Source organism: Lytechinus pictus, unplaced genomic scaffold (genome assembly GCF_037042905.1).
Source record: "Lytechinus pictus isolate F3 Inbred unplaced genomic scaffold, Lp3.0 scaffold_19, whole genome shotgun sequence".
NCBI lineage: Eukaryota > Metazoa > Echinodermata > Echinoidea > Temnopleuroida > Toxopneustidae > Lytechinus > Lytechinus pictus.
Window position 1 is genome coordinate 12,426,610 of NW_026974140.1, and position 23,090 is coordinate 12,449,699.

At 37.6% G+C, this 23,090-nt stretch overlaps 1 protein-coding gene across 1 annotated transcript; it reads left to right on the forward strand.

Annotated features, from left to right (window-relative positions):
• Nucleotides 1–278: 278 nt before the first annotated feature.
• Nucleotides 279–22,444, forward strand: LOC129260883 (protein dachsous-like). The gene is made up of 18 exons (XM_054898878.2): nt 279–440; nt 1,913–2,056; nt 2,542–2,778; nt 3,924–4,928; nt 5,933–6,211; nt 6,606–7,583; nt 7,951–8,190; nt 8,484–8,618; nt 9,165–9,374; nt 9,763–10,135; nt 10,998–11,246; nt 11,722–11,861; nt 12,156–12,368; nt 12,597–12,832; nt 13,277–13,559; nt 13,986–14,272; nt 14,728–14,866; nt 15,670–22,444. Exons 1-18 carry the CDS (start codon nt 362–364, stop codon nt 18,375–18,377), a joined length of 7,935 nt encoding a protein of 2,644 aa, XP_054754853.2. The 5' UTR covers nt 279–361; the 3' UTR covers nt 18,378–22,444.
• The last annotated feature ends 646 nt before the right edge of the window (nt 22,445–23,090 follow it).

Consider the following 23,090-nt stretch of genomic DNA (forward strand, 5'->3'; position numbering starts at 1 on the left):
CCTGCTGTAAGACCAGCTAATAGAGCTGAAGAAGCTGTTATGAGAAAATATGAGATGTTATTATTACTATTAACACTACAGCAAAGTGAATACAATTTTGTTGAGTCAATTCCTAGTTTTGTTACTCAATATAAACCAAATGTTATCCTTTCTGTCTCCTCTGCAGGTGAATGCCACTGATCCTGATGAAGGCAGTGCCGGACAGGTCACCTACTCTCCTTCCAGCGGCCTGGTGCCCACCCCTTCCCAGTTCTCCATTGACCCTCGGACAGGCATCCTGTGTGTCATCAGTAGGCTGGATAGGGACGATGGACAGGGTGAATACAACTTTGCTGTCAAGGCAACGGATGGAGGAGGGCTCATGTCGCATGCCTTTGTCCAAGTGATCCTGGAAGACATCAATGACAATGTTCCTGTCTTTACATCACTCAACTACAGAGGTAGGCTTTGTGTTATATGATCATTGCAGAGTCAAACTTGACTTGGTTAGAGAAATCCGGTTGGAATGATGATATTTATACATTTAAACATGACCTGATAGAAAACAAACCATAAAAGAAGACAAAAGAGGGGTCTTGTCAATAAGACTTATGAGTTCCATTTGATTAGGCAGAGTTAGGACTTGTACATGATTGACTTAATTAGTATTTATTGTTGCATGTTCTTCGGATCAGACTCAAATGACTGCAACAATTAGGTCTCCCCCTCAACAACAAAAAATGTTATGGTTTGGAGCTGGACCACTATATGGTTATTAGTTTAAAGCAAAATGGGAATTATAATTTGCAAAAGGATTTAACATCCTAAACCAAGAAGTAGAATTTGGATCCTGCTAAGACATGTTGGGATAAAATGACATTCAAACACCGTGAAAGCCATCTGTTGGAGCAATGCAAGAAACTGGCATTCAGTTGCAACTAAAGCGAAAGTGCCAAAATCAAGCATTATCAGGCATTGCAAGAAAATAAAGTAGAGATACAATTGAATAAATTCAACTGCGAGTTTGCTTATAAAAAAATCAAAGGATTTCCACCTGATTTGTGGACTTATTTTGAATTAAACGTAAGTTTTTTGCAATGCGTCATATGACTTGATCCAGAGTTTCTAAATAACAATCCGATATCTTGGAGGTTTAAAACATGGCTGCAACAAGAAGCTTACACTGCTTAACATGCAACTCTTTGTTATATGCCTTTTATGATGCATTTCATTGGTTATTGCGGTCATTTCAAAGTTTTAATGAGGTTATATGGTTCTCTGACCCAGTCATACATTCTTCAGTTACTGAAGGTGACCCTCTCAAAACTTAAAAGAAAAGAAAGAAATTTATCAAACATAAATAGATTTGTATTATTTATTACCCCTCCATGGCACTCCATAAGAACCCCAAACCACTCCCATGAGGGTCATAATTAAAAAGAATGTTCTTTCAGGGCAGCCTTTAGTGTGTTTGCCCAAAGAAACCATTCTGATAAGAAGTTGTTGGTTTGTGGAGAGCTCTGAGTTTTCTTTCATTTCTGCAACCTAATGTTGTGTAAAATTCTTAAGCTGGTCAGTCATGAAATAAACAAGAAAACAACAGCAGTTATAGCAAATTATTGCTTTTCTTCACCCAGTGCAAAGTTATAATAGCAATTCAATGATCCTTTAAATTACATTTGTTTAGGACACTGGTGAAAATTGATGGAACTAAATGTGGGTTTATTTTATGTATGGGGGAGGGATGAATTGGTAGAAACCAAATCAGTCTATTTTTTGTAGAAAAAGAAATAAGTAACAAAAGTAATTATTTTCTTCAAGTAATAATCTTCATTGTAAGACTTTGTTGAATCTCTTTTGATAACTCTGGTCAATGAAGAAAAAGCAAAATATTGTTGCTACTACACTGGTATTATTCTTCTTTTCATTCCAGGTCACATTGAATATGATGCTGCCATTGGAACAGAGGTCAAACATGTGGTCGCTGAAGACAAGGATGCAGGCGAGTTTGGCCGTGTGACCTATGCCATCAACCCTGCTACCAATGATGGGACTTTCTCTATCAATCAAACTACAGGTAAGTAAAGTTGAAATGTTTTGATACTTATTTATTTTATTCATTTTTTTATTGGGGGGGGGGGTTGAAAACCTCTGAGATATAAATGAGTGAAATATCCAGTGGCCAAAATTAAACATGATTTCAATAATTACTTTACAGTCATTAGATGAAATGATTAGTAAAAAAAATCCTAACATATTACTGAACAAGCTTTAGATTGCATTGAGGTAGGCAAACTGCACTATGGAATGCAATTGAAACAAGTACATTTTTAGATCAAGATCACCATAACTAACAAATCAGTACAGTGGTAAAGGATGATAAACATAAATTGATTGAAAATCAAATCATAAAGATTTTATGCTTTTGTAGGATTGTTTTTTATACTAAGCTTTGCTATTATTTACACAATCTCTTATATCTACAGTGAAAATCAGCTCTATCATTGCTCCCCTCTGTATTAACCCCTTTCTGCTCCTACCTTCCATTCTATCCCAATGCAGGCCTCATCACATTGATTGGTTCCCTAGACTGGGTCCAACACCCAGTCTATAACCTTGAAGTCATAGCTACCGATGGGGGTGGACTGATGTCTGCTAACCATGCCCAGGTTACCATCACAGTGGCTGGACCAGATACTTCACCTCCAGAGTTTGAATCCTCATCCTACACCTTTGCCGTCCAGGAGAATGCAGCTCAGGTTCTTGTCGGTAGGGTGAAAGCAACTCATGCTGATCCAGGTTAGTCAAAGTCATATCACAAGACAAACTAGTTTGTTTAAATTCATGTGCCAGATTAATAGTATTATTAATAGTATATTTCACATTTTTATTAGTTTTCTAAAAGAAATGCTTTAACCCTCTAGCACCTACAGATTCCTATGTATAATGGCAATTACTCACTGGAGGAAACAATGAAACTGGTAATAAGTAGGCATTGTTCCAAACAAATTGAAATATTTTTTTATAAATTTACTTTTGTTCATTACAAGTTATATTTATTTTGTAGCATAGGACCTGTTGAATAGAATGTACATGGCAAAGTTCAATCAGATGTACGAATATTGACCTTTGACAATCGTTTGCAGAGCGAGAAGAAAAAAAAACAAAAGTTCGGGTTTCAGCCGCCCCAGTCCCACGCCTTCAAAAAAATGTAAAGTATCACTGACAGAATACTAAAGTTTTCGCCAAATCTTGGATCAAATATGTCAAAAATTAATTCCAACTCACATCTAGATGTCACTCTGTGTGATATCCAACGTTTTGATGAACATATAGCAAGGCCCGAGCTTCTTCGGCGAAGTAAGTGGTTTTCCGAGACATGGACGCAGCCATCTTTGCTGAGATCGACTGCGCAACAGTCTGAAACTTGCTACACACCGATGCATGTCAATCGTTTTTTCTCTATTATACTCAATAGGAGCATACACTTTTCTATGCAGATCTATGTAGCAGCCGACCTATACGGTATGCACACGCAATATTACCACGGTAAATCATAGACAAGAGATACTATAGCGCAAAGAAAACGTACGGACGGTTAAGGGCGGTTCAGTGTGTAATAGGAAGGGCGGTCTCGGGCAGTTCAGGTGCTAAAGGGTTAATGGGTTAATGTGAATTATCCTCAGATGCATGCCATGATTATTGGGTTTTTTTTAGATATAGAAATGTGAGTGCTGTAATATATTGTGTTGATCAAGAATTTTGTAATTGGAATTTGAAAATAGAATAACTATATTATTTGCATTGTGTTCCTTAAGTGTGATGAGCCATAGCCAAGAATGAAGTATCTGGAATATATAATATAATTACAAAAATGACATTTTACAGTCATTAACAACCTCCAGATAATAATATATGTCCATATATTGTTGTTCTTGATACAGGTATCACGTTTCCAATTACCTATACTTTGACATCCGGTGATCCCAATGACTACTTCAGGATCAACACCACAAGTGGGGAGATCTTTACAAGAGGTTCTGGACCTGATCATGAAGAGCAAGCTTTTGTCCTTGTCACAATCCAAGCAGCCAGTGGAATGCCTCCTACCTATGACGACGTCCAGGTGAACATTACTGTCACCGATATCAATGACAACAACCCACGCTTCATGGCACGGACTGTACATACAAGCATTCCAGAAAACACACAGATTGGAACTCCTATCTATGTTGCTACAGCCACAGATCGGGACAGTGGCGACAATGGATTGGTGAGATATGAACTGGTATCGAACCCTGGTAACACCTTCGGTATAAATGCAGAAACTGGTGAGATCAGGTTGATTAAAGAGGTGAGCTTCAACGATCAGCTAAGCTTCGAGCTTGAAATCCGGGCATACGATGCTGGAACACCTTCTCTCAAAGGTAATCTGACCCTCACTGTCATCATCCTCGATGTGAATGACAATGGTCCTGTCTTCACTCAAAGTTTCTATCCAGTATCCATTCTTGAAAACAAACCAATCAGCACCCCTGTTGTTCAGGTCGAGGCGACTGACAATGACCGTGGCGCAAATGCTCTCATCACTTACACCCTTACGCCAAACGATGACTCACCGTACTTTGCAGTCTTTCCTCGTGAGGGATGGCTCTACACACGACAGGTCCTGGATCGGGAGCTCAAGTCTGTCTTCATCCTGAACATCATGGCTTCCGACGGTGGTAACCCTCCGCAGAACTCATCTGCTACTGTCCAGGTGACTGTGGTAGATGCCAACGACAATGCTCCACACTTCACTAAGAGCAGCTATCACTTCCACATCAATGAGAACCAACCGGCAGGTACCGAAGTGGATCAGGTTGAAGCAGTGGATCCTGATCAGGCTGCTAATGGACAGGTCTACTACAGTCTTACTCCATCCGGGGATTTTACCATTGATGACGAAGGTACATACTACTTTTACATTGATCTAAACAAACTTTTCTGATTTTTTGCTTTTGAATGAGTTAGACATGCTTTGGGATGTAATCTAAACAGTCAAACATATAAGTATATCTTGAAAAAAAAGGTGTTTTTTCATAATTCGATTTCTTGTGAAAATTGGGGAATATCAATTTTAGAAAATTCACAAACTATGTTTTTGAAATGATCTACAATATTCTTGATGTAGCTAGTGAAAATGTAAAGTTTAAGCAACAAAAAAATCATTATCTTTATCTGGATGTTAGTTGATCCACTCTGCAGCTGACTGTTACCGATTTAACTTGAGAGTAATAATTTTTCATGAAGCCTGGGCTTTGCTTGCATTGTTAAAGGGGAATCCAGCCTTGGCCATAAAATGTTGTGTCGGGAAGGAGAAAAATAAATAAAACAGAATGGTGAAAGTTTGAAAGAAATCGGACAAGCAATAAGAAAGTTATAGCTGCTTTAAAATTGAGATCACTAATACTATGTAGATTTCAAATTGGCAACTGAGTAATTAAATTATGACAAGGGGCAAGGACAACTTTCCCATAGGCCATGTACTTTATTATCAGGGATTAGTGGTTTTCTCCTAAGTACCCATTCCCCTGGGGCAGTAATCTAAATGTAACCCAGGTAGTATATTGTTTTATATCCTCATGAAAGAAAAATATAATTTGAAATAAAACTTTTTGGAAAAATTACATTTTAGCCATAATATGTATTGGAGTACATGGAAGAGTAGTCCTTGCCTTACATCACTATGACATCCCATATGCGGCCAATTTGAAGTCTCCATGGGTATCGTGATTACCAATATTTACAACTTTTAAAAATTCTTAACTTTCTTGTTGTTTGTCCAATATTGTTTAAACTTTCACCTATCAACTTTTCTGATTTTTCTTTTCCTTATAAAAACAGGTTTTTATCTGGGTTGGATTCCCCTTTAAAGCACAATATCTGATGTCCTTTGTCAATTTCTAACTAGGTGTGATAAGAACAACCCATCCTCTAAACCGAGAGGCTGCCTACAGCTACAGGCTGACTATCAGGGCTGTTGATGGTGGAAACCCTGTCCTGAGCTCCTCGGCAACCGTCTACATCAATGTCAATGACCTCAACGACAACAGCCCTGTGTTTTCCCAAGATCGTACCTACCTAGCATCAGTGAAGGAGGAGCAACCAGCTGGGGAGTTTGTGGCATGGATTGTTGCCTCAGATGCAGACAGTGGAGTCCTAGGAAATATCTCATATTCACTTATTAATAGTAAGTTTGTTTGTTATGTTTGTACTTTTCACTTTGAAAGTATATTATCTGTATCGTTATGTGAAAGAAATTTTGGATTAAAAATATACTATAACTTTCTTTAGATGTTCTATTAAAATAATTTGTTGTCCATTAGAATGATAAAAACACATAAGCAAGCAAATTTCATTCACTTATAGGGAAAATAATCAGAACGATTATACTTGTTAATATTCCACGCCCAGGGTTATCGTGAGAATGACTGATGTTCCCACTCTGGTTTGGCACTTTTTGGATTGTTTGAAAAATTGATTTTCAAGTTTAGTTAACTACTGCATCAATCTCTGTACTTAATCATTCTAACAAAGCTCTTGCGCACATTGAATAATAATATTCATATTTGTTTTATGTACAGGTTCTCCAAAGTTTGTAATTGACTCCTCTGGTGTGATCAGTACCGCTGCATCTATCGATAGAGAAGACATGGACTACTACACCCTGATTGTCTTAGCCCAGGATGGTGGTAACCCACCCATGCAAGCAACTGCTAGTGTCAGGGTTCGTGTCTTGGACCTTAATGACAACGTCCCAATCGCTGCCATGTCTGCCTACATTTTCACAGCCGATGAGAACATCCACCCTCCTACAGTGGTTGGGGTGGTATCAGCCTCAGATATGGATGTCGGGGACAATGGCAAGATTTATTACTACATCACCGAGGGCAATGATTTTGATGTATGGGAGGTGAACCACAACACTGGTGAAGTTTACAATGTGAGGGTTGTGGATTATGAGTTGGCAGCTCACTATTCCTTGACGATCATGGCCCAGGATAACAGTATCCCTCAGACGCACTCCACGTCAATTGATGTCACTATCAACATCATCGACCAGAATGACAACACCCCTGATTTTGACCAGAACCTGATCTACCTGACCTTGCAGGAAAATGTCGGTATCAACCATGTTCTCTGGACAGTATCAGCAACAGATGCTGACTCCGGTCCCAATGGTATCATTCGCTACTCAATCCTCACTGACCAAGACTTCTTTGCAATTGACGAGTACACTGGTACTCTTCGCACCATACAGAATGTCGATCGTGAAATCAACCATGTTTTCCTTCTGGTCATCCAAGCACAGGATCAGGCTGTCAATGTTAGCGCAAGGAGGGCAGCGACCACTACGGTGGAAATAAGGATCTATGACAGCAATGACAATGATCCTGTGTTTGTGTCTAGGACTTCTACAGATGTCATGGAAGATGAGCCTATTGGGTTCAATGTGATTCACATCATAGCAACTGATGAAGACAGTGGTGAGAATGGGAGAGTTGGTTATAGAATCATCTCAGGAAATGAGGATGGCAAGTTCAGCTTGGATTCTGTAACTGGTAAGTTTGGTGATGTTCTTCAAAAGAAAATAGAATATAAGTGTATCCAGCGGTTTTTATATATAATTCCTTTGAATTTTACTATTTTTGAGATTAGATTGTACTCTTTTTTTTTTTTTTTTGAACACCTGTGGTGAACGTCTTGTAAACTATGCTCTTTACTTTTGTCTTACTCTTTCAGTTTTATCAGTAATTTTTTTTTGATACTCCAAATAATTTTGCAGGATATTATAAAACAAAAAATCAATAGACATCTTATAGGGATGCTAATGTTAAGGCAAAATTTTAATGAATTCAGGCCACTGATTATTGCATAATTTATGAAGTCTGAAACCAGCTGTGTAAAATATATCTTCTTATCATTCAGGTTTGCTGACAATCGCCCACTCACTTGACCATGAGCACAAACGAGACTATGAACTGGACATCCTGGCCACTGACCACGGCACTGTCCAGCGAACGGCCACCCAGACCCTCTCCATCAGGGTGATTGATGTGAATGACCAACCACCACGCTTTGAGCAGTCTATCTACACCATGAATGTCTCGGAAAGCCAAGTACCTGGAACCTACGTCGGAACAGTGGTTGCCATTGATCTTGATTCAGGTATGTATTGAATTTCTTTTCACAGATGTGGCTCTGTAACATAAAGCTGTAATAGCGATTTATCATGGGCTGATTTCTGCAAACAGCCATCTTAATTACAGTAGCTATTTGCTTGTGAATTTTTATGTACAATAAGTCATGCATGATAAATCTAGATTGCAATTCTCATTTGTGGATAGCTACTTACTGTCAGTGTATATTATCGGTAGGAGTGCTTGCCCTTTTGACATATAGTCGTAATGTAAATATATATTTCAACATTAGCATGAGTAATATGTTTCTTATTTTTACAGGTATCAATGGCAGGATAACATATGAGCTACCAGAGGAGATAGCTAGAGGACTTTTCAGAATCAATTCTACAACAGGAGAGATAAGAACGATATCTATCCTTGATAGGGAACAAAGGGACTCGTATGTTGTTACAGGTATGCAATGAGACAGGCAGGCCCTGTTTCTTCAAGAGTTGTGATCAATTCCATTCAAATCAGTCACAACTATTGAAACAAAAATAGAGTGAACTAATTGGTCAAATTAATGATGCACTCGTATCAATTCATCTGAGCACGATGCATCATCATATTCATATGCAATCTGTGATTTGTGTATGTTGCTTTCCATTTTAGAAATGAATTTAATCTATCATGTTATGAGATGCACGCATAATCTAACAAATATTCTAATATGAGGTTCAAAAGCATGCTACGGTTTCACAATTGATGAATTAATTACCAGTATGTGAAGTCTCTTGAGTGTAAAAGAACTATGTAATCATTATTCAAAGATAACTTGTAATTAGCATTACATTACAAGGAAAGTCATGTCAGGTTAAGCTAATGAATAAATGGAAAATGTTTGCATCTATCTTGGAAGTTGATGAATGTCATATGCTTTTAAAATGTAATGAACTGTAAAGAGAGTTCATACTGAGCATAGGTTTATGATTGTTTGGGTGTATTTTATCTTGACTACAGTATATGCTATGGATGGAGCCTTTCCTGCCCGTTATGATATGGCCACAGTTCTCATCTATGTGATGGATATTAACGATAACAATCCGGTCTTTGCTCCACCAACGTTTGACATCACCCTCCCCGAGAACCAGAGTCCTGGTGTTATCCATAACGCCATAGCAACGGATGCAGATGAGGGACCAAATGGGGATCTCATTTATGAAATTACAGGTAAGTGAAATTGGTGACATCCTGTGAATAATGATATGATTTCAATTTGCTGCAAGGCCATAATTATTGAGTGCTCTTAAAAGCTGTAATCTGTCATTAATTTGATTTTTAATACATATATAACAGAGTTAAAAGAATGTGATACATCTTTGTCAAATTACTTGATTAAAAACTTTGTCGAATGTATTATCCTTATCCTTGTGTGTTGCACAAGATATTTGTGGTGAATTTTCAATAATTGATGCACAGAGAAATTTAATAGTTATTTAGTAAAGTTGTTAGAAATTGCAAATAAATATCACTGTTAGTGTAGCATAACCTGTTGAAGCAAAGTAAAAATTTTGTGATACTTTTTATCTAAATGAACCTTTAACTTATTTTTTTTTAGGTGGGGATCCAAATAATGCCTTCTCTATCGGTCAATCTACCGGTGCACTATCAACATTGAGGGCGCTAGACAGGGAAGATGTAGCCATGTACATGCTCGTCATTACCGCAAGAGACCAGGGCACATCACCAAGGAGTGGCACCACGACCATCCGTGTGACTGTGACCGATCTCAACGACAATGACCCTGTATTTGACACCATGTCATATTACAAGAGCATTCCAGAGAACACTGCCATCAACAGTTCTATTCTTACAGTAGTTGCTGATGATGCTGATGAGGGGCTGAATGGTGATGTGTATTATACCATTGATAATACTACCGTAGGGCTGTTTACTATAGATCCAGAAGAAGGAGAGATTATGACCACTGGGTGAGTATTTTTTATCACTTCTTCAAGTCTATCTTGTTCCCAAATGTTTGTTGTAGAAATAAAATTCTTGTATGAAATAAACTTACTGAAGTAAGTTGGGTATGATTTCATATTAGTGATGAAGACATCCTCACATTAATACGATCATATATGCTTCACTGACCATCCATTGGAACCTGAATTAAAGAACCTATCCATGAAGACCATCTGATGTAAAATCATTGTACGTTGTTGCTTTTTTAATAATGTCTTGTCGAACAACTGAGCAAATTGTGATATTTTTATAGAGGAAACTTATGACTAGTCAACTTTTTATATATAGGGTGATGGTTCTTCATATAAGACTGGATGTTTAAAAACTCTATGGCCTGTATTCTGAAGTTGGGTTTATTTTAAACTCTGGTCTAAAGTTGTGGTTTAACTATGGATAGGCAACTGTGACATAAATCTCAAGCAGTAGAGATTCAATTTACTAGCTCATTTGACTCTCTAATCATTCTCAACTCTCTGGGGATGATAAATAAGAGAGTTGTCTTCACAATTAAAGCATTAGGAAAGAACACAGTAAACATAAGAAACATACAATGTAAAGAATATTCTGAAATTTTGGGCTTCCCATAATTTTAGCACAGGCTTAGACCATGGTCTAAGTTAAATTGACTTCAGAATACAGGCCTACAGCAAGAAACTTTTTCAGAAAGAGACCAATTTTTTTTCTTCTTAAAATCATGAAAGAGTTTTATAATAATCTACTTTAATGGAGTACATACATGGCAATAAGTTCTTTTTATGATCAGGCATCAGTCATGAAAATATTATTAAAATCATTTAATAAACACTCACCCTTTCCTCCCTATTCCAGTAAATTTGACTATGAGAAGGAGACCCGCTACACATTCCAAGTGACAGCCACCGACAACGGCATCTTCGGTCCTCGCAGTGAACGTGTTCAGGTGACCATCGAGATCAGTGACGTGAACGACAACGCCCCGGTGTTCAAGACAATTCCCATCAGGGCAAACGTCACCCAGAATGCATCTCCAAACACCTTTGTGGCAAACGTTGAAGCAGATGACAAGGATTCAGGAAACAATGGAGAAGTTAATTACAGGTTCGAACGTCTTCTGACTATTTATCTCTTTTAGGGGGTAGGGGGCGGAGTGGAATGTTAGGGGGTTTTATCAAAAGATAGACAACACATATCAGTGGGAAGCAAGTGATATTTTCTATGATCTATTTCTGTTTACTATAAGTTGTCATTTGTGTTGAACCCGATGGTAGTTTATAGGGTTATAATGGGGGAGATATTTGGGAGTTAAATCATACAACCCTATATAGTGCTGTCACTGTACATGTACATGAAGATATGAATAACAGATTGATTGGATGATTTTATTCAGAGCCATTAAGTTGGTAATTGAGTATTCAACAGTTGATGATTTTCTACTATTCTATTGATCTCTTTTATGATTTTGATTGATTTTGCTCGCTGTTTTGTTTATTTTCCTCCTCATATCAATAATTTCAATTAATGATGAGAGCATCTTAATGACATAATTGTAATTCTTTATTTTTTCTATGTTCAGATTTGCCCAGCAGTCCTCGTCCTTTGCTATTGATACTGTCACTGGGGTTATCACAACAAAGACCCTAAACCTTGGCATATTGTTTTATCACCTAGAGGTCATGGCCTATGACCTTGGGTCACCATCATTGACCAGCAATGGTATGTCATCACCTTTTAATAAATGCCATTTACTAGTCAATATTTGCCTCGTAATGATGAATGTAAAACAATAGCATTAAGAACATCGTGATAAGATTAGTTGCAGGCTAATTCATGTATTGATGATTGACAGAAAGGAAATTTGTACTTGTTTAAGTCAAATTTTTGGCACATGTTGATTTTCTCAATAGTAAAACTTATCCTGTTGCCTATATTCACAAATATTATGGATTAATTGAAAATTAGACTCTTGATAGTATGTGAAACCTGGCTCTTTACAATATTTATCTTCAGGCATTGTAGAGGTATGGGTTGGAACATCTGGATCTGGAGGCTTAGAGTTTAGTCAGCCAACCTATGTAGTCCAACCATCGGAGGCAGCAGACAATGGAAACGTTGTCCTGTCACTACAAGCCTTTCTTCCTGATGGAGGTCGCTCCGATGATATCTTGTACAGCCTGGTCAGTGGGAATGAGAATGGAGCTTTCGGGATCCAAGTCCAATCAGGTACGTACTGCCTCAAAGAATGTTAATCTTTTAATGATACAGAGTTATGTTTAGTCTGTATATCATTAATCATGAATATCATATTCATATTCCTTTCTCAATCTAAAATAAATTTAAGTGTCATTTGGATCTGGTACAGAATGTCTTGTCAATGATCATCAAGTTCAATAAATACTACTACTACAGTCATGGTAGCTAAGATAACCTCATGTCTCTTTCATTTAACAGGTGGAAATGCAATCCTTGTGGTTGCTGACACCACCAAACTGGACTACGAGACCCAACCCAACATTAGGCTTGTGGTTGAAGCCATGAGGACACCTGAGAATTCCAGCCCTATGTACGGCTATACAACCGTCATGGTGGGGCTGACAGATGCCAATGACAATGCACCACAGTTTGTACAGGATCGCTATCAGAGCAGGGTGTGGGAGGTGCCCAATTCAGATATATATGTTACTCAGGTAGGTTGACTTCGCACCAGACTTTTTTTGCAGCATTAATTGTTTGAGTAGTTCAGTTGCTACATTTAGAATTCTTGGTAGGAAATACATAATACAAATCTATGAAGAGCTCTTGCCATAATGCATTATTAGATGCAACTATATTCACCAGGCACTTACTTTAGGCTTGATAATCCGTATAAATCCTGTTTGAAAAAGTGATCTGGATTTCAAAATATCTGTTGAATTTGTTACTAATATTTCTGAACATTATTGACTTGTATAATAATGACTTATACTATTAATACAGCCACAATATTTAATTATCAATTTCTTATTAATTGGAAAATTGCAAGTTAGAGATAACCATTATATGTATTTCTTGACCCTTTGAATGGATATCATCCAATGCCATCCTGGATATTTCTTGACCATTGAAACCATTATAATCTGAATTCCTTGTAGGTATCTGCAAGTGACGCTGATGAGGGAACCAATGGAGCTATCTACTATGAGATCACCAATGGCAACACTGACAATGCCTTTGCCATTGACCAAGTGACCGGGATAGTGACCACAGCCAAGAGCTTGGACTATGAGATTGAAGATACCTATATACTGACCGTTATCGCAAGGGATGGAGGGTCACCCCAGCTGACCGGTACAGCCACCATGAGGATTGGTATTGTGGACGTCAACGACAACAGACCAGTCTTTGTCTCAATGGATCCAGTCAGTGTTAGTGAAGGTAGGGTTTCCATCTTCAATTCCTACTTAACATTTTAATTTGAATAGTTTTCACTTAATTCATATCGAGATGTTGTCTCTGACATTTCACTTGTTGATCAGAATCAGATAGGACCTTCTTTCGTGCCATTTTGGAAAGAATGTATAAAATTGACTTAGATCTGAAATGCAGTAACTGTGTTGATATGTGTGGCTAAGTCCATGGTATCACAGATAAATGATGTAGAAGTTTATGATGTAGTTTATATTTGAACATTGCAATTTTGAACTGTACTAGAGTTTTCCAAAAAAAAAACCCTAGGTGTTCTGCTTTCAACTATTCTGTTGGTATGGAGCTAATCCTTCACATTCTATCTCTCAACTCATATATTCTCCCTCAATTTAACCCAACCCTTCTGCTCTTACTTTCTCTCCTTGTTCAAACCAGATCTAGGTGTAGGTCTATCCGTCACCACAGTAATGGCTACTGATTCAGACACCAATCCCAACATCCAGTACAGCTTCACACCCGATGGCAACCCTGGAGGATACTTTGCAGTTGACCAGTACAGTGGAATCATTACACTGGCTCACAGTCTGGATCGTGAGACACAGGATCGGTACATGCTGGAATTGGAAGCGACGGATACCGAGTACACCACAACCACAACTCTTGAGATCATTGTCACAGATGAGAACGATAACGCGCCTGTGTTCCGTCAAGAATCGTACCAGGTAAGATCTCAGAGTTGAAATTGTGTAGCCAGATAGGTTGTCATGGTTTCTTACTTTGGTTTATATATATTGGAACACCTTTCCAAATAAGTGCATTGAAATTATGTATCAGCATGCTCACTCTATTTTTGTCCATTTTCAATTGATACTTTTTTAATTCAAGCAAGTGAAAAAGTGTGAGATTATTGTGGAGTTATGCAGGTCAGATAGCAGTTCATACTTTCAGCAGCAAGATTTGTAATATCCTTTTTATTTGATATTCTAGAAAGAGCTTTTTTGTTCATTGTTCACCTATTTACACCTATTTTTATGTGCAATCCATTCATATCATCAAAGTAGTGGTAGTGTTACTTCTATCTGAATCAGATATTGCACTCATGAGTACACCAAATTGAAAACAATCATCAGCATTTCATGAAGAACATACCTTGTTTCTCATTCTTATCCTACAATAGGTGACTCTTCCTGAACTAACCCAGCCCAATGTTGCTGTTGTAGCAGTGAATGCCTCAGACAAAGACATCGGAGACAATGCTGTTCTGACTTACAGCTTTGTTGAAGATCATCAGTCATTCTACATAGACCCAATCACTGGTAAGTCTACAAGTTCACTCTTTCTTTGTAGTCCAGACTTAACCCTTTGAACCCTGAATTATTAGGGGCGGCTGTGACCCATACCCTGAATTATTTGCACGTACCAACCACATTCACAAGCTCCCATGATTTGAGCCCCAACGGTATCTTCCCCCCGCTAGTACCTGGACCTGGCCGGCCGAAGTTGTTTAGCTTCTCGTAGAAATAGCCTACAAACAGAAATATCAACTTTAGTGTCTGTTTCGGGCTCAAAATCACTGTTTTGACTAAAGTCAGATTGAACAATAGCTTCCCCATAGTCAGCATGTGACTCGCCGAGTATTGCACCGTGCATTACCACACATGCCCCACGAGCCATCGCAGAAGAGTGGCATATTTTGGCCATTATTTTAATGCTGAAACCTTCCGAAATCAATACCAACCTTGGCTGAAATTATCAACTAAATATCCCCTACATGTACTAGAAGATGACGTCATAAAAAAAAAACACCTGACATTAAGAACTCATGTTTTTTAAGTCACATGGCTTCAGGCCAATTGGGTATATGCGCATATACTGGTAGGCCGGTAATCCGGCTTATTGGGTTCAAAGGGTTAAATGTAATGGTAGTTCAAGATTTACATCTTTTCATATATCCTTCAGCATTGTAAACAAGTATTGAAAAGAGTCTAGATGTCATCATTTTGGCCTGAATTTCCTGATTGTACAATATAAAGCATTAACTCAGTTTAACAAAGTGTTCTTGTATTAATAATGTTTGGCAAGTATAACTTACATATTTTTCTGTGTGTCTTTGTTATAGGTGTTATCTTCACTGATCAAGTCATTGAGTTCAACAATGTAGAGACGACCATCCAGCTCTATGTCACTGCCACAGACAGTGGAACACCAGCCCTTGCAGAGTTTGTCACAGTAAGAGTAGAGATCACGGACGTCAACAACAATTCCCCACAGTTTGTGGAGGACATCTACAGTGCCACTGTGTCAGAGAATGTATCCCTAGGCCACCATGTCATCACTGTGGTTGCTGAGGACTTGGATTTGTCACCAGAGAACAGTCAGATCAGTTACTTTATCGAGAGTGGCAATGATCAAGGGAAGTTCCAGATCAATGCAAATGATGGACGTATCACTGTTCTAGAGAGACTTGACAGGGAAGCAACAGACTCCTACACACTGATTGTCGGTGCTGTTGACAGTGGAGAACCCAAGAACAATGCAACTGCTGAGGTGGTCATAGAGGTTGAGGATGTCAATGACCATGCTCCCATCTTTGACCATGTCCAGTATGAAGGAAGGATTGCAGAGAATGCTACAGTGGACACTTACATCTTGACAGTACATGCTTCAGATAGGGATATCGGATACAATGGGGAGATAGAGTACAGCATTGTATCGGGTACATACAGTGATCTCTTTGCCATTGATGTTACAAGTGGTGCAGTGACTGTCAGAGGAGAATTAGACCGGGAGGAAGTTGAAACAGTTGAGTTCACCGTCCAGGCCAGTGACCGAGGTATGGAAGACCAGCTTGCCTCTGTGGTCTTGGTCACAATCACCATCACTGACTTCAACGAGTTTCCTCCGTACTTCCCACAGCTATTCTATCACTATGTGGTCCCAGAAAACATGCCTGTAGAGACGTACGTCTTCACAGCAGTTGCTCTGGATAATGATGCAGGGGAATATGGAGAGCTGACCTACTCTATCCGAGGTCTGGGTTCCTCAAACGGAGATGATTTCTTCACCATTGATCGTGTCACAGGAGAAGTGTTCACCTCGGCAATCTTTGACTACGAAGCCACCAACAGCTACCGCTTTGTTGTCCAAGCCCAAGACTCTGGAGGTCTAAGCATATCCATTCAGACCGAGGTCAACATCACTAGCATGGATGAATTCCCTCCAGTATTCAATGATCAGGAATACAACTTTGAAATTGGCGATGGAGCGGATACTGGTGATTATGTTGGCCAGGTGACGGCTACCGATGCTGATGGTGGTGAGGATGGCATGGTGATCTATAGTCTCGTTCATGAGTTCTTTTACATAGAGGCCTCCACAGGAATCATCAGGGTTTCAAAGCCTTTGAACTCCAGTGCTAGGAAGAGGAGAGGGTTGGAAGATCGATTCTTGCATAGATCCAGACGAGATATAGACCTCAGTGCCCAGAACAACTTTGCTCTCCTGATCACAGCCAGTACTGGTAAACCTGGTTCCTTGACAGAACGTACAACTGCTGCAGTCTCTGTAGTTAATGCTGCTTCCCCCATTCCTGTTTGGGTTATTGCGATTGTAGTTGTAGCGATACTTATCATCCTCGTTTTTGTTGTAATTGGGATTATATTGGTATGCAGGCAACGCAGGAGAAGACATAAAAAGGAGGCTCAGGCTGACAAACGTAGTGTGACTGGATCAATGTCTCCACGTTCCTATGATGTAACCTTTGACCCTGTTGAAATGGGAGCGCAAGGTATGGTCAACCACGGTATGAACTCTTCAGGTCACTTCCCTCACAGGCAGCTCTATGGCATACCAGGTTCTGGTGGTGGTATGGGCCACACCAACATCTCTGAACCATCCAACTCTGCTTCCAGCGGGAGAGGCTCAACAACCATGGAGGATGAGGAGATTCGGCGAATCAATGAGGGTGGGGTGGGAGCTCCAAAGAACAGCGTCCGGGAGAAAGTCATCGATTCCGGTATTGCACAGGATCACGAGGATGGAAGTGTTTCTGATATAAATTCTCCAAGAGAGAAGCACCTGAATTACTTGAACTCAACAAGTGTGGAAAGCATGCATGTATTTGGTGAGGAAGGCGGTGGGGAAGCTGGGGGTGGTATTGACATCGGTCATCTTATCTATCATAGGTTAGATGAGGTTGGGGCAGAGGAAGACGATGCCATCATGGATGGAACCAGATTGTTTGGATTCACTGAAGATGGCCATCCTTCTATGGCAGGCTCACTGAGCTCTATTGTAAATAGCGATGAAGAACTATCAGGGAGTTACAACTGGGATTATTTATTAGACTGGGGACCACAGTTTCAACCTTTGGCACATGTTTTTGCCGAAATTGCCAAGCTGAAGGATGACACGGTGGCAAAGAGGCAAACAACAGATCCCAGGCTGCAACAGAAAAAGAGCTTGCATGCCAACGTGAAGAACTATCCACCACCTTTATTAACGAACACTCCGCAGGGCCCTATCAAGCCTGTAGCACACCGAGTGCTGAATAATACCTCTATGTCAAACCATTCCCAACACTTGCCAAGATCACCTGTTGTTCAAGAGAGCGCTTTTGTACCCGCTGTCGTCTCTCCCGACCTCTCCCCTTCGCTCTCACCTCTTGCCCCAGGTTCAACTTCCCTTTCGCCACTAGTCACATCAACAGGGGTCAGCTCACAGAGCAGTAGGGTGACGTCAGGCACAACCACACCCCAAAGAATGCACTACGGTGGGGGCATTGTCTTCACCCACCCTACGGCAAATGATGAAGAGATCCAAATATAATTCACTTGAACATTCCATTTGTCTCATGAACCCTATGCATTGACAACTCTGTATCTGTTGCATTATGTGATGCACATTTTGACTTTAGTTATATTCCTTTTGTTTTGTTCCCATTCTGTTATTTTTCACAAATTTAATTGTAATTGTATTCATATCAATTATTGTCATGGCATTGTGAGTGTCGGGTTAGATGAATGTGATGGTGCTTATACACTAGAAGGTAGCAGGCTTTAACTAATGTGAACTACTTGCATGTATTTGAAAAGTAATTTCAATACCAGTTATTGAAAAATATATGAAATGAGTACTGCAGCAGATCTTACTTGTCCAGTTTTACCTTGCATAAAATGTGCCTTGAGTGCTCGTTGCTGCAGTTAAATTGTTTCTTCACACAGTTGTTTTAGCATGAGTGTTTCATTGCTTTTTAGGTATTGTAAATACTATTTGCTCAAATTCCACTCTATGTATTGTATTCATCTTAAATTGTTAAAAATCAAAATTTTAAAAGAGAATTCTAAGAAACCTTGATCTTGTCTAGTATAAATGAACTTTGAATACTGGTTTAAATGGATGCAAGCAAGCCATTTAAAATTCTCATTCTTTGAGAAGTATTGAATCTTTGTGATGTGTTACACATCAAATTTGTGTTGCATTTGTATTTTCATGTCAATTAAACATTGTTGTCTATAGACAAGCAATTTTTGTTAGCACTTGATGTATAAATAAATTGAATCCTCAATTATTGTGAATTTTAAACATCTCATTTGAAATAACTTGGACGTTATGTATTTAATGTTAATTACTTGCAATTAATTTTGACAAAATTGAGTTGTTTTATCAACTGCTAACTGTGCGTTGCTCTTTTCTTGTATTGTTGTTGAATATTAGCACTTGTATGAATTGCGCATTGGAGCACTTTCAAAGAAATATTGAAAACTTGTGCTGCATGAACTATCTCTTTTTAATGTGCGCACTCTTTCAAATTTTTAACATACTGAAAAATATTTCAGTAAACCTTGATTTTGCAAGTTATTTTTACTGCACTATTGAATATCATCAAAAAATGATGCTTGCTTGCATCCTATATATGACTTGAGTTGCTCTCACTCTATATAGAGCAGTGGTCAGTTTGTCAGTGATGGTTGAGTGACCATCTGGACAATTCTTAACAGAAATTCTTGAAATGATTCTTGTTCGGTCATTTATCGTTACGTGAAACACAGTCATTTTATTTTTAATCCAGCATTGATGTCTTCTGCCATAATACTTTACAAGGCAAATGTATTCTAACTTAATGAAAAACAACAAGATTGCATTTTTTTTAAAAGAATTAACTAAACATAATGCTTGTGTTGATTTAAAAGCCCATATACTTAACCATCTAATATTTTGTGAATATCACGGACGTTTTGAAGATCAGCCTTTGGCTGATGTACATGTACTGTGTTGAAATAAAATAAAATGAAAAATGAATTAAACAGTTCTCTTTCAGTCAATAAAGGTCTACAAAGCTGCGTTATGGTCTCATACATCTGCATTATTGCAGTACTTCTGTCCAGATTTCTCATTGGTCACTTTAAATGTCATTGACCTTCATGACAGACACTTGACCGTTGCTGAATCGTGAAAGCAACTTAAGTCGTCTGATCAGTAGGATTTCTTGAGTAACATTAAACTTAGAATAAGTCAACTATATGTTCATATTTGAATGCATTTTTATCCTGTACATTACACTACCAGTACCAATACTGCTTTGCAGTTCATATGTAAATGTAGCAATATTGTTCATGATAAAGCTCCTTATATAGCATTTTAGAAACACAGTAATTTTATTTTTAATCCAGCATTGATGTCTTCTGCCCTAATACTTTACCAGGCAAATGTATTCTAACTTAATGAATAACAACAAGATTGCATTTTTTTTAAAGAATTAATTAAACATAACTTTTGTGTTAACTAAAAGCCCATCTACTTAATCATCTAATATTTTGTGAATATCAAATTTGATCTTCTTAAAAGATAATGGTGAGACTTAGGAAGGGATGTTTTGCCCAGAGCTTTTTAATATCGATGGTGAAAAAAACCCATCTTATAAACAATATTCTATTGTATTCAATCTAATGAATAGTATTCAAATTAGTAATTCATTCACTTCATATGAAACAGTCACAATTGTCATCCATATATTAATAAGAAATTTGTTTATTGGTTATAAGAAGTACTGAAAGTTGCTAAAAATATTTTCTTGCTTGAAATATCCCATAACTGTTATCCGAGAACACAGTACTAACTTTTACATTCATCACAATAGTACTGAATACAACAGAGTACAATGTTTTTCAAATTGTGATTAATTTTATAACATCAGTAAGAACTTACCACTTTAAAAGTACTTACATTTCTACCACTATTTAGGGTTCATTGTGCATGATGTTCTGTACATTGCATCAGATATATATATGTAACTGTGAAATAAACATATGTTCATGACAGGGTTTTTAGCTTTTTGAAAATGATGTAAAATATTAGCAGCAGTATAACCTGCTTCTGCTGCTGAGGTTCACCCTAAATTTGATGAAATAAATTCTATTTTGCAGTAAGTTGTACAAGGCCATGATTCTTATGCAGTATTAATACAAGCTTTGGAATTGTTAGTTGTTAAAAAATGTGTCTTCCAACACAATATGTACCACCTATTCATGTCCTTGTTGTGGAATCACATTGTATTTTCTTCCTGATGTGAGAAATTTATGGTCAGTGATCTTCAGTCTTATGTAAATGTGGATATAAGGATTAGGATGTCCATTATTTGTAAAGCAGTTACCAAGTGTCTCTGTCACTAAGTTTTCAGAAGTTCCTGGAAATCTCACAAATACATCTGTTAATGTTATAACAAATGTGATTCGTGACTATTTTGGTTTACCTTGTTTCATTATGATTAGGCTATGAATGGTACTCCAGACCCTGACATATTAGAGACCTCATCCACGTAAGTATGTGATGATACTCAAAAAGGAGCTTAAAGCAATGCATGTACTTGAGGCAATCGGAAAAGGGGGAAAATCTATCTTTTATGAATGACATTCTGGTCACCCAGCATAATATTGGTTGAAGCATACTCCTATTTAGGATGTATTGTCACATGTAGAATTACAATAGGATTTAGATGAAGGCCTGTCTTACATTCTTCCTTCAATACCAGAAAGACATAACCTCTATGCTTTGTCAGAGACTTCAAACCTTTTTGCACTTCACTACACTATTGATCTAGGGTTTTAAATAACAGTATAGCTGTCTGTATAACAGTAAACTTCCATGATATTACAGTGGTACAACATTTATAGAAATCATTGATGATATTCATTAATCTACTTAATTGGTAACGTATAATTTAGAAATTCAAATTTATTATTAAATTATATCAGGGATAAAAGGAATATAAACTATCACAGTGGATGCATATTGAGCCTTGAAAATACAATTTTTGCTTGGGTTCTCAAAGTTATAAGATTTGTAATGCTACATTAATTTAAACTAATTGTAAACAAAACTTATACAGTTAACTGTATCTTTTAGATAAAACAAAAGTCAATTATGAACTTCATAGCAGGCACTCTCTTTTATTAATTTGATATGAAATATCAGAAATTGTTTATTAAGAGGTTTTTGTTTTCCAATACGTGATGTTGGAACTCTGTTAAAGGGATCATTTCTTTTTACAATTTTTTAGCACTTGAATTTTAGCATTACAATAACAGGACCATATGTAGCAATATAAAAACTAACCTTTGAATTCATCAATACCAAGTGGACCAAGCCTGCTTGGTTTGTTATATATGTTTATCTTTGAAAATGTGTTTTTACCAAAGCCTTTGTGTTCATTGTTTTGAAAATATTTACATATTTATTTGTATTCATTCATTGAAGGAACCCTCGTTTCCTTTGAAATTTTATTCATGTGAAAATGTATTCATAAATGACTTTGCTTTGAGAGGTATTGTTATTACATTGGTGTATATATTGAGAATTTGTCTTTTCCTGAAGCCAAATAAAGAAATTTATACTTATATGACCAATTGAACAAACGTTTCTTGTAAATATTTTGCTCTGCTGTGTGTCTATATTAGGGGAAAAAATAGGAACTAAATGTATATTTCATCATTTATTTCATGACCTAAAATAAATACATTATATAGAAATGTTGCAGTAGGTTTAGGGACGTAAGTTGGATAGTAAGAGAAAACACGAGAGAATGGAAATTGGTGAACGTAAAGTTAATCAGAGAGAAAGTGGAAACGGAGCAAGGAGAGAATATGCAGGGGAATTGATATTAAAGGCATATGAGAAGAGGATGGATGAATAGAGAAAACAGGGGTGAAGAAGAGTAAAAGGGAGAAATTTAATAAAAAGAAAGAAGACTAAAGAGGGATTGGGATGAAATGAACAAAAATCGGGAAGAGAGAGGAACATAAACAAAATATAAAAAGAAGCTGAGAAGGCAAAAAAGGAGAAAAAAATATAGAGTAACAAAGGAGTAGAGAATTAGAGAAATTGAGAAGAAGATAAAGCCCAGCGCACACTATGCGATCCAATGCGAAGCGATGTTTTAAAATCACATTTTGCATTAAATGTGAGTTTCAAGAAGTAAAATTATTTCATTTGAAGTTCGGCATAATGTAAGGAATAACAAAATCATAATATTTTTTTTTGCTT

What these genes read in the sequence shown, in the direction of transcription:
- LOC129260883 (XM_054898878.2), top strand. Translation starts at nt 362, where the DNA reads ATGTCGCATGCCTTTGTCCAAGTGATCCTGGAAGACATCAATGACAAT. An exon ending in TCTCATTTATGAAATTACAG is followed by an intron (nt 9,375 to 9,762) that starts GTAAGTGAAATT and finishes ATTTTTTTTTAG; the next exon opens with GTGGGGATCCAAATAATGCC. An exon ending in CTACATAGACCCAATCACTG is followed by an intron (nt 14,867 to 15,669) that starts GTAAGTCTACAA and finishes TCTTTGTTATAG; the next exon opens with GTGTTATCTTCACTGATCAA.